Source organism: Lytechinus variegatus, chromosome 1 (genome assembly GCF_018143015.1).
Source record: "Lytechinus variegatus isolate NC3 chromosome 1, Lvar_3.0, whole genome shotgun sequence".
NCBI classification, from domain to species: Eukaryota; Metazoa; Echinodermata; class Echinoidea; order Temnopleuroida; family Toxopneustidae; genus Lytechinus; species Lytechinus variegatus.
The window spans coordinates 80,524,808-80,544,687 of NC_054740.1; the positions used below are offsets into that span (position 1 = coordinate 80,524,808).

General features: G+C 36.0%; 1 protein-coding gene across 3 annotated transcripts in view; it reads left to right on the top strand.

Annotated features, from left to right (window-relative positions):
- LOC121424733 (mucin-2-like) overlaps positions 1-19,880 on the top strand; it is a 42,690-nt gene that overhangs the window by 14,672 nt on the left and 8,138 nt on the right. For 2 of the 3 annotated variants that reach the window (XM_041620494.1, XM_041620502.1), the window contains exons 10-26: positions 531-844; positions 1,450-1,594; positions 2,150-2,314; positions 2,901-3,068; positions 3,594-3,837; positions 4,237-4,524; positions 5,303-5,349; positions 5,639-5,839; positions 6,805-6,989; positions 8,592-8,699; positions 11,525-11,810; positions 12,893-13,291; positions 15,013-15,251; positions 15,475-15,676; positions 16,248-16,571; positions 17,527-17,700; positions 18,175-19,803. In XM_041620494.1, the coding sequence (XP_041476428.1) occupies positions 531-844; positions 1,450-1,594; positions 2,150-2,314; positions 2,901-3,068; positions 3,594-3,837; positions 4,237-4,524; positions 5,303-5,349; positions 5,639-5,839; positions 6,805-6,989; positions 8,592-8,699; positions 11,525-11,810; positions 12,893-13,291; positions 15,013-15,251; positions 15,475-15,676; positions 16,248-16,571; positions 17,527-17,700; positions 18,175-19,803 (5,118 nt within the window). The remainder of the gene's footprint in view (positions 1-530; positions 845-1,449; positions 1,595-2,149; positions 2,315-2,900; positions 3,069-3,593; positions 3,838-4,236; positions 4,525-5,302; positions 5,350-5,638; positions 5,840-6,804; positions 6,990-8,591; positions 8,700-11,524; positions 11,811-12,892; positions 13,292-15,012; positions 15,252-15,474; positions 15,677-16,247; positions 16,572-17,526; positions 17,701-18,174; positions 19,804-19,880) is intronic. The other variant, XM_041620509.1, reaches the window with a different exon arrangement.

A 19,880-nucleotide genomic window follows, 5' to 3' on the forward strand; every position in this document is an offset into this window, starting at 1 on the left:
AAGAACTAGAATCTAAAATGTAAAATTAATATGGAATGTTATCAACATGTTTATGAATAGAGAAAAGATTTATGGAATTATATAATATTTATGAAGCTCTGTAATGTCAATACCAAGTAAAACTAAAATTTAACAAAATGATGTGGATAATGACAACATATAATATTTTACAAGGCTTGCTGGTAGAGCAGTATCATGACCAGGTCTCAAATAACCATTAGTTGTGTTTGACCTGATCAATTTCAACCATGGAAAGCGAGCAAAATTATGAGCTAAAATGCATGAGTTCTTTCAAAGTGTTCTCTAGATATGGTTAATTGTTCATGCCCCTTTTTCTTGATCAGACTTTGTTTGTGCTCATGGTTACTTTCAAATGGCCAGTGCATCTGCCTCTTAGATTAGGAATTATAACATTGATATATTTCTTTTTTTTAAGATAAATTGGAATAATTACAATTCTATTTAAGAGGGGGCCCCAGAAGTGGCTATCCTCAGTAAATAGAACATTTCTATTAATATCACGTCATCAGGTTTGTGCCAAGTCAGCGGACATGGCCACTACCATACCTTTGACAGCTACACCTATGATTTTGCCGGTGCCTGCACCTACACTCTTGTCAAAGACTGTTGGAGTGTGGGCAGTCTGTACATGGTCAACATCGAAAATGCTCCATGTGGGATGGAAGGCGCCTCCTGCGTCAAGGCAGTTGTCTTAGAAGATGGAATGAACGTTGTACGTCTTCGCAGAGGACATCAAGTTTTGATCAATGGACAAGAAGTGACAGAGTTCCCCAAGACAGTTGGCAACATCTATGTGAACCAACCAACCAAACATCAAACAGCTGTGAGTTACCTTTACCCCAAATGTTAGAGATAAACAAAGATTGTTCCCCAGAGTTTAATGTACCTTATACTTGAACTATACTTGTTTAGTTGGGGATATGATTATTAAACTTGGATGGAACTAAATCTGAATCAGAAAGGTGCAGGAAAGCATCAGCAACTATTAGGCTTTTAAGTGAATTCCAGTTCAGATATTTACTCATTCAAATTTATTTAATCTTATCAGTTGGGTGTTTTATAAAGCTGTTTGTAAGATACAAATGACTTTACGTACGACTGGTGATCCTTTCACATGCTGTGTGATATCGCTATATGATTGAGTTATGACCTAAGAACATGTTCCAGTCATGCGTAAAGTCGTTCATAACTTTAGGAGCAGCTTTATGAAACACCCACCATGCTCTGTCTAGTTTCAGAATCCCAAATTGAAAAGTCCTAAAATGACAAAACACCACATTTAAAAAGATTGAAAGATTCAGTTTACAAAGCTTATTTAAAATTATCAACAGATATCACTTTGCCTTTCTTGCAGTTTTAGTCATTTCTTTAACTAAACTTTCAAATACTCTGTTAAATGTTGGCAATTCACTGGCCCTATCCATGCAGGCTGTTATGGAAAATGGATTGACGATTCTCTTTGATGGTAACAACCATGTTGTAGTGATGGCTGATGAAAGACATCTTAACGCAACCTGCGGTCTCTGTGGTATATACAACAACAATCAGCGTGATGATTTCTACACGGAAGCTGGTGAGAAATTGATTAACAAAAAAACAAAAAAAATTGAATGTTTGTAATGTATGGACATATTGAAGGCCAACTGTAAAGCTATTAATTTCAAAAGTTAAAGTTCACCCATTGACTATGCTCATTTCACTACTTGTTGTAAAGGGACCTTTTGGTTCCAGTTTAAAAGGTTGAGGATTCCCCACCATATGTGTGCCCTCATTAGTTCTTATTTTTTGTGTCTTTGCGCACCTAGCTGATTCTTTATGCAAAAGACGTAAAACCAGACTGGCCTATGCAATCTGCATGAAGATAACTCTTTAACATCCTGTTTTAACTATAAGTTGTGTTAAGTCCATGTATACAACGATTTCATTATTCTATGGCTATCCCAAAGAAAATGACTTAATGTGTCCTTACCTCTGGTACTCACTACATGAAAAATCAACTTTGAGACAGTACTCGTAATCTAGTGCAATGTTAGTCACAATCAAATATGAAATGTGAAGTTTGATTGCTTTGAGTATGATACTGAATCTGCTTAACCTCTTACTTCTCTGATGATATTCTCTTGTGAAGGTGACATTGAATCCAACCCAGCTTCATTTGCCAATAAGTGGAAGCTTGGTTCATCCTGCCCTGATGCCGAGGATGATGCAACCGATCCTTGTGATCTCTACTCTCAGAAGGCACTCACAGCAGAATTAGAATGCAACAGACTCTATACCGATGATGCCTTTGCAGGTGAGCATCCCACCACTGCCTCAAAATGACAAGGCGTCGATCTTAGAACACACTAAACTATGTTTCAAATATACCTGCAGCTAGTAGGGGAACTACCGTGTACAATGCCACCACCAACATTATTTGATTTGATAAGCCAATGCAACTACAGATGGCAATCTAACTCAGACAATATAACATATATGTAATGGGGCAAGGCATCAACTAAGAAAAAAGCTGTTTTATTAATTATTCACATTGAAGGGAAATGGTCCATTTGATTTTCCTAGGTTGACAGCTGTTCTCCTTGTTGAAATTTCAATTGACCAAGGTTAGAAAATCTCTATTTCACAGCTGTGACAAACTTCTTAATTCTGTTGACCAGATCAAGAATGCCATTAAATTCCATCTATTTTGCTAAGCGGACAATGGATTGCATTGACTAAGCTGATCATTCTGAGGGGTTGAATTATTGTTTTAGTGGCCCAAACATGTAGCAGTGTATGTGCAGTGCTTTGTAACCAAAAGGAAGAGGTGCAATATCAAATATCTAATGGAATGGATTGTACTTTACATTATTGTTCCACTTTTTCTCATCTGTGTTTAGTCTGTCGGCGTTACGTTGACCCTGAGGTGTTCTTTGAAGCATGTAGACGCGACATCTGCAACTGTGAGACAGGTGATAGCTGCAAATGTGAGATCTTTGCTATGTTTGCAACCCAGTGTGAGCAGAAAGGTGTGGTTGTTGACTGGCGGACAGACACACCAGGATGCGGTGAGTTAAATTTGCCTTTTTCAAGTCATGTTTTAACAATAGCTGAACTTTATTCATAAGTCAGTTAAAATTCACAACTACTATCATATGATTTGTTCCATTATTTGTCTGATAAAGGCTAATATTTTTAACAGAAATGGATAAATTTCCAACAATCTTGCTTTGTACAGCTTTTCATTTAATCATGTATTATCAAATATATAGTGAGAGTGATACATGTATTAAATAAAGGAAGGGAAACAAGTTTACAAAATGTATTTTCTAGATCTTGTTTGTAATGTTGGTATATATGGATATTAAACACCAACTTGTATGTAGTTTGTTTGAAAGCACTGTATTACGAGATTTCCGTGCTGTCCAGTTTGATGAACTTCTGCTCAAGGTGTGGGTGTGAGTTTGTGAGTTTATATTCTGACGTTAACAACATCAGGTAGCCAGAGCCACGCATTTTTTTTGATTGCCATGAATTCAACTTCTTACATGCCAACATCTAAAGCTCATCTTTCTTGTTCAATCCCATTCCAGGTATCAGCTGTGAGGGAGGGCTCGTATACAGCCGTTGCCACCCCATGTGTGAAACAACTTGCAATGCCCTGTCATCCAATTCGGTTTGTGATGAGACCTGCGTCGAAGGATGTGCATGCCCCGATGGTTCTGTCATGAGTCCCAGTGGCGCATGTGTGGCTCCAGAAAATTGCGGCTGTGTAGACCCTGATTCTGGGGAGACATACGCCCCTGGAGAGAGAATAGAGAAAGGATGTGGTTTCTGGTGAGTCTCAAGAAATGTTATAATAAGCTTCTCATGGATGAAAAAAAAGAATGAGTTTGGATATTTTGCCATTTAAGGATTTTAGTCATTGAAATTTCTTTTTAGCTTTGTAATTGAAAGGTAGAATGGCCATGTTTTTATCTGAATGAAAACGAAAACAGTTTGAAATTCGAGTACCTATAGATTGAAACAATGTCTTCTCTTTCAAATTTATTTCCATTATTAGAATATATTTTGATAAATAAGTTTATTGGTATTTTGTGATATTGAATATTGGATGGAAGTGAGTTTTTATTCCAAATTATTCCAATTATGGAATGTTTTATAATCAAGGTATAGCATTTTTTTGTACATCATAAAAACAATCATGTGTTAATTAATTTGTTTTTATTTGTCTAGTGAGTGCTTTGCTGGAACCTGGGCATGTGAAGAATTGGACTGCCCCGCGGATGCATGCCTTCAGAACCAAGTGTACGTCCCCTGCGTCAGCCCATGTGTCAAGAGCTGTACCAACATGCATGAGTTTGAAGACTGCTCTGCTGCAACATGCTTCGGTGGTTGCGAGTGCGCTGAAGAGTTTGTCTGGGATGGAGCAGCCTGTGTACTCCCGACCAGCTGCCCCTGTCATCATGGCGGATACAGCTATTCTGAAGGCTTTGTCCTCCAAACTGATGAATGCCACTCCTGGTAACTATCATTATTTCCCTCTAGAATTACATTTACACGTTCAAACTTGTTAAAAGGAATTTTAATTGCTCTCATTTGAGATTTTTCATGTCCTCTCTCTGGTGTACTTCTTCAGGCGTTGTGTTCTCATGCAGCAACTCCCTTTTCACTCTGCAAGAAATATGGCAAAATCAGAGTATCTTCCAGCTGTCCTATTCTGAAGCTTTAGCTAAGTTGTTTCACAGACCAACAACTGTTGTCAGAGGTTATATATTACACCTTATCTCCCTCCTCAGATTGCCATGCCAATTGCTGACAAAGATCGGTCTAAATTCTTTCTCTGCTATTACGACTCGTACTCTTTATGCTACTGATATCATTATAGTCATAATCATTGATAGTGAATCTCATATGAGATTAGATTCAAACAACAACACATGTGAAATCAATTTGCACGAATAATAGTTCTCGTGGATGAATTCAAAATCTTCATGAGGGTCTCTTACGTAGCAATAATTATTGTAAAGAAGGTGAAAATGATAATGCTCAGTTTTTATATCTATAGCGCAAATGCATTCTCTTAGCCATTAAAGTTTTTACACACATTTACACACTGATGGTTTAATTAAACAAAATTATTGGATTAAGTACCCACTGTCCCACTAGTACATGTCTTTAATTCAATGTACTTGCATTTAAATGATTTACGAGTCTGGAATTCCACTTACGGGTTAAAATAATGGCCTGAATATGAAGTCATGAATGTTAATTATTTTCTATTGTTTTTGTCTACTTACAGTACCTGTACAAACAGCAAATGGGAATGCCATGAGAAAAACTGTAACGGTAGGCACTCATCATTCTAATTATTTTGTATGATACCAAGTGAAGATTGATTCATACTTGTTTGTTTCTTTATATGTTTAAATTTTGATATAATTTACATCTTTATGTCCATTCTTGATATCAGATTCATATTAACTATAACTATAGAAAGCCAATTATATGCTATGATGTGTAATATAACTTGATATTTAATTTCACTGAAATCATGAAAGCATTGGGAAAACACTAGGTAGTTCAGCTCAAGTGAACAAGCTTTCCATGGGTTTTTGTCCATCTAATGTATTTTCAGGTGTGTGTACGGCATGGGGAGATCCTCATTACAAGACGTTCGATGGCAGATTGTTTGACTTCCAAGGTGATTGTGACTACGTTCTGGTCACTGATAGTGTCAGCCAAGCTTCAGGAGTCCCTTTCTTCCATATCGTAGTTTCAAATATTCCTTGTGGAACATCTGCTGTTACTTGTACCAAGTCAATCACGTTTAGCTTAGGTAAGCAACTTCTTTTTTTTCTGGGGAGATGGGAAAAGAATAGAAAAAAAGGCTTCAAAATTTATTTGCCATTTAATGTCATGTTAAAAGAGGGAGGTGATGATGATTGTGATGATTATGCACATTCATCTTCAGCAGCATTAGAATTGTTTGAAATGTTTTGTTGTTACCTTTGATAAAAATTAAATGTTTTGTTTCGATAATACATTTTCATTATAAAATAGAATTATTCATGAATATTATGTTTACTTCTGATTATTGTGATTGTTATTGCTTACATTTAATAATTCATATGTTTGAGTGATTTTTGCTTTGATTTACTGTTGTATAGGAATGAAATAACAAATTATATTTGGCATTAGCACAATGTACATCACCAGCTTTAAGTCATTCATTTGCCTATCCTCTCCATTTATTTACTGGCCAATTGGCTTGCTTGGTCTCCATGTGGTTTGGACTTTGACATGGGATGATCTCTCTGAATTTAAATCTATAAGATACCAGATTGTCATGAAGTAGAGAACTTCTACAAACCAAGATTTCAATGTTACATTGCTAGTATTAATACAATGAACATATTCTATCATGACACAGTTCAGTTAGTGAGATTTGATTTTTATCATGATAGGATGGCTGGCAATCAATGTATACTAAAAGTAGTAAATAGACTAATTAATTGATAATTCAGCCAATGATTTTTGAACAGTGTAGAAACCAAGCAATCAGGCTTCAGGTAAAACAAAAAGCCTAGTAGATACTCTGTTTTTTAAGGAAGATTAATAGGCAATAGTGACAATATTCAAATGAAAGATTTTCTTCATCGATTAACACATCCATTTGCATTTTTCCAGCTACATTTCAAATAAGTAAAGAAAGCATTTTCCATTAAAAATGGCAGTATCTTCAATAGACAGATGACAAGATGAATTTCTTCTCCAATTTCTTCCTCAATATACCCTGTTCAGGCGTCGGCAACAATCAGGAAAAGCTACACCTTATCCGCGGCAAAAGTATTCCAGACTCCGCTGGTTCGTTCACTGTGACTGAAGTGGGAAGATATGTTTATGTTCACACTAACCAAAGGATAACACTCATCTGGGATCAGGGTACATGGATCCAGGTCAAACTAGATCCCATGTACAAAGACAGGGTATGGATATTAATATTTATTGTACAATATAACAATATGTGATTACCCAGCACCAAACCCACTTAGTCTCAAGGCACATTTCTTTAAAAAAATGTACATAAAAAAAGTCATTTGGGATTCAACAAATTCAAAATAATTGCTGATGTGGTTTACGGTACTCCATGTGGAGTGTTATAGGAGACTACTGAAGACGGAGTGTCAACCTGTCCGAAACGTCAAATCTCTACTACTCATCATCTCTACTCGCTGACTCAAGCCAGGATCTCCTCATCAGCTCTACTACTCAAGCTGTTCTCACTCACCATTCCTTCTTGTTTACAGTCCTTTTCAGGTCTACTTTCAAGAAAGAATACTCTACTCTCAAATCTCCACTTTCTCGCCTATCCATTTCTTCTCTTCTATCCACTGTTTCTATAACACTCCACATGGTGTACCGTAAACCACATCAGCAATTGTACATGCCACCATGCAAACCTTCAAACAACATCCGAAATTCAAAATACTAGAAATATTGCTTGCGTCCAAAAGTAAATCTTCCTCTACCTGTTGTCTTATGTTAAGTAAACCAAAAATAAGATGCAAGAATTTCTATTATCTTGACTTACTGTTTGTTTTAATGGATCTTGCATGTTAATAATAATAATAATAGGCATTTGTATAGAGCCATCTATTGACAAACAATCTATGTGTTCTTCAATCTCATTAGCAAGTGGTTTATAGCAAACTGCAAAAATCTCAAACAAAATTGTTTGTCGGTTTTAAGCTGGACGTTCCGATATTCATCATCACTTATCTATTGCACCTTTCTCCAAAATACATGCAATACAGAAAAAATGATAGAATCGATGTAAAAAAATAGCATATAGTGTTTTTTTTTCAAATCCTATTTACAAGTCCCTCTTTTGTTCTCTGAGAATGTTTCTTGATGAGTCACTACTTATGCTATCCCTATTTCAGAATAAGAAGTGGAAAATATAAGAAGCGTGACAAAAATCTCTTGTTTGATACCCAACGACTTTAACACAGGATTTCATATCCTTCAGATAGGGTACCCTGACCCCCCCTTTAAAATCCTTGTTTATATCTTATTAATCCCTTGCATCTTCACACCAGAGACTAAGGCTTTGACTTGTACCTGTGCTCAACGTTAGCATAAACAAACTCTTACTGGGCACTGGCCAGATAGAGAAAGGAAGTAGGAATTTATGTATATTCTAATCTTTTAAAGATATTGACAAGTCCACGCATCAATTATTAGTTAGATGAAGACCCAATTTAAACTTCTAACAAAGCAAAATGACCTAGAAATGTAACAACATTAATATTTTACTCCAGAATCCATCCCCACTTTCTTTTATCCACTCATTGCTTACCACCCTGCCAAGGTTGCTTCTTATTAAAGCAAAGGAAGGGGGTATATTAAACTACCTGGTTACATTGCGTACTGGCACGACTAGTTCAGGTGTCTTGAAGTAGTGAAAGCCAAATGAAGGTGTCAGTTTTAAACATGGGGTTTTTGTCACAAGCTTGAATAGACCTTTGATCTTGCACTTGTAGCTGAACATCATTAAACAGAAATGCATTTGTTTTACCTGACTTTAGGTTGGAGGACTTTGCGGTAACTTCAATGACCTGATCAGTGATGACTTCTTGTCTCCAGCAGGGGGCCTTCCAGAGACTTCTTCTATTGATTTTGGAAACAGTTGGAAAGTAAGTTAACACAAAGGGAAAATGAATATGATAATCATGTTAGGTAGAGGTTGGGTAAAGTAATTTAAGGTAAGTTGTGGTAAGGTAAGATCAGGTAATTCATGGTAAGGTAGGTAAGTTGTAAGGTAAGGATGTTTAAGATATTAAGAGAATGTAAGTTGAGGCAAGGTAAGATTATCAAAGGTAAGCTGAGGTAAGGTTAGGTATGGTAAGGGTAGGTTATTTAAGGTAAAATGAGGTAAGGTAAGGGGGGGTTATTTAAGGTAAGCTTAGGAAAGATGAGTTAAGGTTGTGTGAGGTAAGGTAAGGTTATTTAGAGTAAGTTGAGGTAAGGCAAGTTAAGGTAAGTTTATTTTAATAAGGTAAGTCTAGGTAATGTAAGGTAAGGTTAGTTAAGTGAAAGTAAGGTAAAATGAGGTAAGATAATATCAGATTGTATAGGATGAAAAAATGAAACATGGTAAAGTGAATATGAAGGTAATGTACATCATGTAGATTTTGAAAAATTATTATTGAATTAGATTTAATTGAATTGAATTCTTTTTATGGATGTGTACCAACAGTGTATACTAACTTAATGGCAAAGACGAATTAAGATTGTACGTGCATTCAAAAGGCTACTTTAACTATGATTAGCATAAGTCAAATTAAGGTAGTTGGATACAAAATACACACTAAAATAGGTGAAGGTTTAAGCAGTATCTACACCTACATGTACATGAGAAATGGCAGGGACTATGTATGCTGTTTGGTTGTGCACTTGTCTATTCTCAGTAGTAGTACAGGTCCCTATCTAATCAAAGATTCAATTTTTCAATTCAAATTTATTTTCATTCTTCAAAATGATACAAATAAGTACAAAATAGATTGATTCAATTTAAATAAAATAAACAATAGCATGAACAAAATTCAATATTGGAAAAAAAAAAATACATATTTGAAAGTAATCTAAATATAAATTAACATACATGTCAAATTAAATCAATATAATCAATATCATTAGATATAATTGAATCAACGCAATTATATATCATAAGAAGAATGGAGGGGTCCACTGAAAAGCAAAGCTTGTATAATGTGGACCCCTCAAAAAATAGATACAAGGAATATAGAAATATACGTAAAGTAATACATGAAGATAACGAAAAGGCAAGTAATAATAGTAAATAACACGAAACAACACAACACATGAACATGAGTGGACAATAGTACGATAACAACTGCCTAGAATATAGAAAGAAAATAGAGATAGGGAGAGGGATGCAAAGCTAATTTGCTGCATTAATTATATTATGTCTACACATACATACACATCAATACACGCACACACACACACACATATATACACACACATACACACAAAACATACACGCATACATATATACATTACACATAAACATACACACACACACACACCCCTCCATACACACATATACAAATACACCATTACACACGCACACACACACACACACACACATACAATATAAAAGGTACAATATAATGTATAGACAAGATATAACTTTCAATTTTTATGTCTAACTGGAGAAAAAAAAAAAAAAAATAATAATAAGGCTTTATGTTCTGTATAAACATAGATAAGCAAAAAATGATACAAAATTTTAGTTTAAACAGTGAATATAATTCATTAGGAAATAAGGAGCATAAATTTTAATTTGTTTTTAAAGGACAGTAAAGAACGGGCATCTTTAATCTCATCGCCAAGGGAGTTCCAAAATCTTGGACCTGTATATAAATAAGTATTTTGTGCTAGATGCGTTCTGAGGAGGGGCAAGTGATATTCATTTGACTGCCTGGTGGGATAGTTATGGAGGGATTGGTTTTGGTGAAACATAGAGTCAAATATGCGTGGCAACGAATTATTTTTGTATCTATACATGAATTGACCTAATTGAAATAAATATAAATTTTTTATTTTCATGATTTTATGTTCCAGGAACAATTGATCTGTATGAGAACGAACTGGTGCATTACATATAATTCGGAGTGTTTTCTTTTGTAAAATTAATATTTTGTCCAATAAAGAATTATGGGTATTTCCCCATGCTAATATTCCATAATTAAGGTACGGTAAAATTAAGGAGGAATATAACATGAGTAATGTGACCTGAGGAAAATAGTGTTTTAACTTATTAATTATACCAATATTACGAGATAATATTTTGCTCACATGAAGAACGTGGGGTTTCCAAGAAAGTTTATTATCAACTATAATTCCTAAAAATTTAATTTGGGAAACACATTGTAAAGGTGTATCATCAAAGATAATGTCAGAAGGTAAAGATTCAATAGAATTACTAAATATCATATATTTGGTTTTGTTTAAATTAAGAGATAGTTTATTGGCGCGTATCCATTGAGTCAAATTTAGCAGTTCTAAATTCATGATCTGAACTAGAGTTTGAGGGTTTTTGTGAGCAAAAAATACATTGGAATCATCTGCAAAAAGAATGAAAGAAAGAATGTCAGATGATCTATGAAAATCGTTAATGTAAATAATGAATAAAAGAGGCCCTAATATACTACCTTGTGGGACACCACAATTAATGTCATGTTGATCAAGATGTGATTATTTAAATAAACATATTGTTTTCTATTTTTAAGGTAAGATGATGGTCGAACATCACCAATTCGTACATCTTGAATGCAAATGTGATATCTCATGTGCATGAGAAAGATGAAACACGCATTCACGAAGATGGGTGAACTAATTTTTTGATTGCATGCTTAAACCTGGGTTTAATCACGAAAATATTGTTTATCTTGAAGGGCTAAATGATTAATGCTATCAATATTTCCGTCTGTAGGTCCATGACTACTGCCCCCGCCCTCAGCATGTCATCCACCCGTGTCTCAATAACCCATTCCGTCGGGCCTGGGCCATGCGTCAATGCAGTGTGCTGAAATCAGACACATTTGCGCCGTGCCACAGTGAAGTTAGCTTCAGACCCTTCTATGTTCGCTGCATCTTTGACACTTGCGGATGCGACACCGGTGGTGATTGTGAGTGCCTGTGTACCGCCATCGCGGCTTACGCACAGGAATGTAATGCCCATGGCGTGCATATCCATTGGAGATCCAATGAATTCTGTCGTAAGTATTTCATTTTCCTTTTATGTATAGAAGCAAACCCCTTCTCAAATCTGTCATACATGCATGTACACACTTATCTAAAAAAAACCAATGTCATACATTTACACTGAGGGGGATGTCTTTATGAAGCCACATCCAGAAAAACCAATGAAACTGGTCCAACATGTGGCATTGTTTATGTCTTTCGGAAAAAAGGAGTGCTTTTTGAGGACCTTTTGCCAGCACTTGCCAATAAGGCTAGTATTTTCTCACATTATCTATCGAATGTTGTATGAAATCTCTTCCCAAATATTTTTCACATTGTGTACTATCGTGTTACAAGTTTTCAATGAGAAAGTCTGCACCTTGGTTGGGTATGAAATTAGTGTTGGGGTACAAAGAAATTTTGTTAATTTTTCCAAATTTTTAGTGGGATTTCCATTTGATATTCCTCTATTGGATAGGCTAAAAAACCAGAGGACCATCCAGTTATCACCAAATGTCCCTGTTTTGAATGTTTGTTGTAATCTAGTATATACAACCTTATCCTGATAGACATTGTACTCTCACCCTTATCCACTTACACATTACATAGCTTCCACCATCACCACATACATACACACACACACACACACACAGTCTTGTAATTTGTCAGTTGGGGACTCACTTATCATTGATTGCCAAAGTGTGGACACATGTTGGGTCTTATGCACTAAACAATTTGAATTTTATCCACTGAAAAGCCCATTATTGGACATCCCGTTTGCTCTTACCTTTTCAAAATAATTGGTTGTTTGTACAAAATTAATCATTTATTTGAAAAAAAACATTTCCTGGTGGATTTGTCAGGGTCTTTTTTAAATTTGTTTGTTAAATTTGTTTAGTTTGCGGGACTCAAATGTAAATTTAATTGTGTTTATTGTCTTTTATTATGGTATATGAATATAGAAATAAAAAAGATCAAGGTGATATTTTTTTTCTCAGCATATGTGTAACTCTTGTCTAACTGTTTGTATTCAGTGAAAGAACTTTGTCTTGCAGAATGAATGGTTATGATAATAATTCATTTAATTGTCACTTCTTCTTATTTATTCCATCTGTAGCAATGCAATGTGATGGCTGTGCTGAGTATGATCCTTGTATCCCAGTCTGCTCTATCTGTGGGCACGAGGGGCGATGGGATGAGAACGGAGAATGCCCTGACACATGTGTTGAGGGGTGCAAATGCCCCGATGGACAGTACTACCATGACGGCGAATGCGTGGACGCCTGCCCTACCACTACACCGCCCGTCACCACCCCTTATATCTCCACGACACCACCATGGGTATCTACCACGGGACCCACCACCACCCCCACCAGTCCCACCACCAGTCCCCACACTCATACCCACACCTCAACCGAAATCACCACTACAGAAACCCCTGAGACTACGACAACTGTACCATCAACCACCAAACCTCCATTTACTTTTCCACCATACACTCCGCCGTACAACACATGTAAGTGTCCTTTACGTATGGAGGGAAGTACTTCACACTTTCTCCCAATCTTCTAGGCAATGGCATGATGAGCATAAAGTTTTGAGGGAGTTGGGGCATGGTATCCCTGGTGTTTTGATGATTGAATGGTGCGAAATAGCTTAGCAATAGTCTGTTTACAATATTCAATGAATTATAGGGTGATGATATGTACCACAGAGGCAGAAGACAGTTTCTTGCATGAATAAAAATAGCTAAAAAAATGACAAGATTCTGTCTAAACTAGCAAAATGGCAATGCAAAAAGCAATGCCACTGCACAACTCACATTTTGACTTATGTATCATAAGCATTATCAATGTGATTAATTTGCCGTTGCAACTTTAATAACTTGAGAGATGGATTGAGTAATGGATATTATTACCTACCTGTATATCAGACATCTGAACTGGTAATTTACATAACCGTTTTGCCCTAGATTTTCCGAATGATGGGAAGGGATAGGTATATTGTTTGTATTTTGCTCTGTCACTATGCGTGTACTGACTTTGCATGCAAAAATGATGCAAAGTATACATTTGTATGTATTTTCCCTGTTCTCACATCCGGGCATTTGAGGATGCGTAGAAAGAGACAATATCCATTATAATAAAGACAACACTGGATCTGGGCACCAGATAAGCATCGGACGTCCCTAGGGACATGATCTTATGATTACAAGTACGTCATAATGGTAAAGTGCAGAGCCTCGTCCCTGATATAAACATGACATAGCAGAATTATATTCTTGAAAGAAATATCTAAATTTTCATGATATTTGCTCTAGATGTCTGATTTGGATGATAATAAGAATATTGACTGGCTCTTCTTTCGGGGAACATCAAGTGTATTGCCCTTGTCTAAAGACTCCAATATGGCCAATATGATCCTTTTGTGGGTTATATACAATTTGAAGAAAGGATACCAAAAACTCATTCGGCGGGGGGTATCTGAATTTCAAAAAGAAAATCACATGTATAAAAAGTTCAATATCTGCTCTTTTATGTGATACCTTAATCACAAAAATGGTCAAGAAGTAAAATAGTTATGTTCCTTCAAAACAATACTTGTATTTCCTTAATTTCATTAAATAAACGTGTTTTCACCGGTTTCCCAAAGAAGCTATCGCATGATAACAAAAGACTTAATGCATGGCTGATTGTCAACAAAACGGAGTGTCGAGTGAGTTTGAACGCTAGCCTGTAAAACCTCTTCATTTTATGAAATTATTAAGATTCAAGCCTTATTTCAAATAACCAGAACTTTGTTATTTCTTGACCATTTTCTCTGATTAGGGTATTAAATTTAAGAGCAGATATTGAACCTTTTAAAAATGTGGTTTTCTTTTTGGAACCAGATACAGCCCGCCAAATGATTCTTTTGTATCCCCTCTTCAAATTGTTTTTGCTCACTCATGCGAAATGAGAAATGAATGAGAATTAATCTAAGTAATTTCCAATAAAAGAGGATATTCTAAGCTTTCCAATGTAGGTCATTTGTCTATTGTATTTGTGATTAAGTTATGATAAATCATCGATAAATCTCGGTTTCGTTTTTTCCGGGACGCACTGTATAATCATTGAGAGCAATCATGGTAAAGAGATTGTACATGTATAAATGACACAGCTTCAATCAAGGGGTTTATACTTAATGGACAGAATGCTTTCATTTATAACATATGTTTCTGCTTGAATTCTCTTGAAGGTTATTGCCATGGTTACGGTGATCCTCACTACTCAGACTTTAATGGGAACGAATTTGACCACCAAGGTAATTGTACGTACATACTGAGTGAAGATACATCTCACTCCCCACCACTATACACCGTGCTTATCCACAATGTAGAGTGCAAGCGATTCCCTGGGACAACTTGCCCAAAAGAACTTTCGGTCATCTATAGCATCTTCCACATTAGACTCCTTTCTGCATTTTACTACGATGGGGTAAGTTTTTTTTACATCCATTGAGAAAAAAATGGCACAGTGACTAAGTGATAGAAGAATACTTACAATGAATGAATGAAAAATAACTTTTCTTGCATTAATAAAACTTTCTAAAGATTAATAAAACAAAAGGTAGCAATCTACCACTTTATGATTTGAAATGAAATGAGATTTCTTGCTATTACAATTATAAAATGGATTCTGAATCAATTGTTTTTTTCAGTCCCATATGGTATCCGTTAACGATGTGAACTATATACCACCTTTGAACTTCAGTGGAATCGAAATAACGTCTGTTGGATTTTACCTCATCTTGAAAATTCCTCTCATTGGCCTTGAAGTCCGATTTATACCTCTAGACAACAATTATTTCAGCGTGGAGGTTCCTAGGGAACGCTTCTTTAACCTCACTGATGGTCTTTGTGGTGAGTTATTGGTCTATATTCTGAATTCCACTTTAAAGTAGTTAGGTATCACTTTTATTCTGGTACAAGAAAATGGTATGAAAATGAACTATTGAATAAAGTATTTGAAGAAAAAAGGAAGTCTCATACTCTCATATCCAAGGGTAGCATCTCCAGATAGTTGAAAAACAGAGCAGATTACCTTGTTCCACATTAACTTCTTACTCTAATAATGGCTTTTAAAAAAATTCTGTGTAAGAATGATAAAAAATGATTCTGTTGCTTTCAATGATGTAGACATACGAATCATAAATTTATTAAAAGACCTGTTTGAGTGTCTCAAATTGTAATATTTTAAAGGTAGAAAGTATTTGCAAGTAGTAAATAAAACAAATCTAATTATATCAATGATCAGTTCTTCCAACAGCGGTTTTGAACTTTGTCTTCAGAATGTATTCACATAAAGATGGCTAACTTCTTTAGGATTACATAGCAAGCCATGGTACATGGTGTAGTTTACTTTTTATGGAAAATGAATTATTGAGAAAAGAATCCTGTCATGCTCTGACCTTTATTTATTTTTTTACTACAGGTAATTGTGGTCATAATGAGACAACATGCGAAGAGGATAGTAATTGCTGCGATTTGATACCCCCTGAGTATAGTAAAGATTGTGGATGTGATGAAATAATTACTCCATGCCCTCCTACCGATGGCAGTCGTGAGTGGTGTAATCATCTCTATGACCCTGTCTTTGAAGATTGCCATGCTGTCATTGATCCTGCCCCATACGTTCGTAAATGCATATATGACAATTGCTTTGCTAATGGCACAACATGCTTTGCTTTTGAAGCCTACGCCACTCTGTGTGCTAATCAGGGCGTTTGCCTGGAATGGAGGAGTGACGACTTGTGTCGTAAGTTTTGATCTCTTTCAGACTTTGCTCTGCATGTTAATTTTGCATCTTTGTTTATCACATTGCTCCCTTCTTTTAGTCTAGTTTGGTGGTCAAACCCCCTGTATTACCCCTTTACCTTATTAGTTTTAGTTTTGTTATGTCCTGGAAGTACAGCTGTAAAACTTTCCTTTAAAATATTATTGTTTCAAAATTCTAAGCATAGTTCAGTTTGGTATTAGATTGTTATACATCCTTGGAAATTTCATTAGACCATGTAGAATACTGTGATGAATGTAATGATATGGCTCACTGTCATAGGGAACTGAGATCCAGAATATATTAATTGCATTCTCATTTTAATGTTGTTGCTGGATTCTATGGTACATATATCATTATCATTATTTATTTCACTCAGCAGTTTTTCCTCTTACAAAGGGTTATCGACCCTTGTGCCATGATGATACTCTCTTGTTTCATATCTCTCTGTCTTGAGCATCCTTGTTCAGACACAACCTTACTACTGTCCCCCTTATCTGTATTTTCCAGGTAATATTTGGTTTTCTTTTCCTTGTATGCTCTCTACTTGCAGATCCCATGCTCTTTTCACAAGTTTGTCATCGTTCCTCCTTAGGACATTGCCCACCTATTTCATACAACTTCTCTTCACCCCCTCCTAAACAGTTTCCTCCATGTCCAAGCTTTCTGTGAGCTCATTTGTGTTCTTTCTATTATAAAGAATACAACTTGTGCCTAAAGTTCCCAACAAATCTTGAGTATCATGTTCGTGTGATATTTTCCAGTGCTGCATATCAGATCATTGGCATAAATGACTGCTTTGATAGTTTTACAGAAAGGAACATTACATGTGTCAAATTTTTCTTCATTTGATGTGTGATTAAGTCATTCACATAAGAATTAATTGAAACCAATGCTGATGTTTCTCCCATTATAATTCTGTCTGTCCAAATTACAGCCATGGACTGTGTCGAACCTTTTGAGTATCGCCAGTGTGTGTGTCCTGATGATGAACATCCTTCCTGCAAGTTATTTGATCCTGGAGAAATGATGTGTGGAACTGAGCCTGTTAGTGGCTGCTTCTGTCCTGAAGGCAACATGCCCGTTTCCAACGATACCTGTGTGCCATGTCGTAAGTATTCCCCCCTTTTATTATTATCAAGGATTTGGTCATTAACCCGGCAGTAAAGTTATTAAAGACGATACAAAGGAAAATGATATACATCCTCTGGGGGATCATGAGGGATAGAAATCAATTCTCAGAAGCTATCAGCAGTCAAATTCTGTGAAATTTGATTTTATCTCAAGTGAAATTGATCGAAATTGTTGGTGAATAGTCCTGTTCCCAAGAATGGAGAAATGAATGTATAAAAATACTTTCAAGGATGTAAAATTGAGTTCATAGAATTTGAAATAAGGTCGATGTTTCAGCAATCTTCCTACCTGATCACTTGCATTCTTCCCAATCTTTTTTACCAGCCTCCAAATTTTACAGTACCCATTGATGAACTTTTGCATAGACTGAAAATATGGGGTCATTATTATTTTTTTAGAAAGTAGAATTATACACTAAAACCATTTAAATTTGAATTTTATATTTCTTTAGCTTCAACTACTCCAATTTATACAACATCTGAGTATTTCTCCACAACCCAAAAGCAAACATTTTTTACAACCACTTCAGAAACTACTTTTGAGACCACCTCACAAACAACATCAACAAACTCACCTACAACCATCCCAACAACAACTATAGGAGTAACGACAGAAAGTATTACTACAAAAAATCCTACAACAACTATAGCATCAACTACTCCTACTTTAACAACGACAGAAGGTTTAACTACATTACCTGAAACAACAAAATCAGAAATAACTACTGAAGCAACAACTGAAAACATTAGCACAACAAATCCCACAACTTTAGCATCAACTACTCCTACTTTGACAACTACAGAAAGTTTAACTACATTACCTGAAACCACAAAATCAGCCACAACTGCTGAAACAACAACAGAAAATGTTAGCACAACAAATCCTATGACTACTATGGAATCAACTACTCCTACTTTAACAACTACAGAAAGTTTAACTACATTACCTGAAACAACAAAATCAGCCACAACTGCTGAAACAACAACAGAAAATGTTAGCACAACAAATCCTACGACTACTATGGAATCAACTACTCCTACTTTGACAACTACAGAAGGTTTAACTACATTACCTGAAACCACAAAATCAGCCACAACTGCTGAAACAACAACAGAAAATGTTAGCACAACAAATCCTATGACTACTATGGAATCAACTACTCCTACTTTAACAACTACAGAAAGTTTAACTACACTACCTGAAACAACAAAATCAGCCACAACTGCTGAAACAACAACAGAAAATGTTAGCACAACAAATCCTACGACAACTATGGAATCAACTACTCCTACTTTAACAACTACAGAAGGTTTGACTACTTTACCTGAAACAACAAAATCAGCCACAACTAATGAGGCAACTACAATTGCTTCTACAAAACCCACAACTATGTTTGAAACAACAGCTGAAGAATCAACATCTGCCACAACTGAATCACTTGAAACAACCACTGAATTTTCCACAACACCTACCACATCACTTCCTACCACAATGCCTCAAGAAACTACTTTTTATGAAACCACCACTGAAATTACATCAGAAACCACAGAAACAACCGAGGAAAGGACAACATCGTCCGAAACCACCACCAGGGAAACTACAACTGGTGAAGAAACAACTGAGTCTGGAATTGCCACATCACTTCCTACAACATCTTCACATTCCTCTTCTCCCCTTGCAACAACAACAACAACACCATTACAGACAAAAGAAATGTCCACACATTTGCCATTCGAAACAACACCAATGGAAACAACAAAGGAGGGGTTGACAACTAAAATGGTAACAGAATCACAGACAACATCTCAGACCACCCGGGAAGAGACCACAGCAGAAGAAACAACAGAATCAGCAACTACCTCAGAAACTGTATCAACAGTAGAAACAACTGCGGGGGAGGCAACAACTACATCGGAGTCTGGAACCACATCACCCCTGTCAACAACAAAAGTGGGCTCTACTGGTGTCACTACTGATCAAACAATGGAAACTACATCAGTATCGTATACTAGTGAAGAAACAACTGCAGCAGCAACAACAATGGCTACTACTTCCCAAACAACCATCATGACTAGTTCAGGTACCATCATCAGTCACAGGAAGCCGTTATCACCCATCATACCGTCAGTCATTCCGATATCATCTCAATCATAAGCA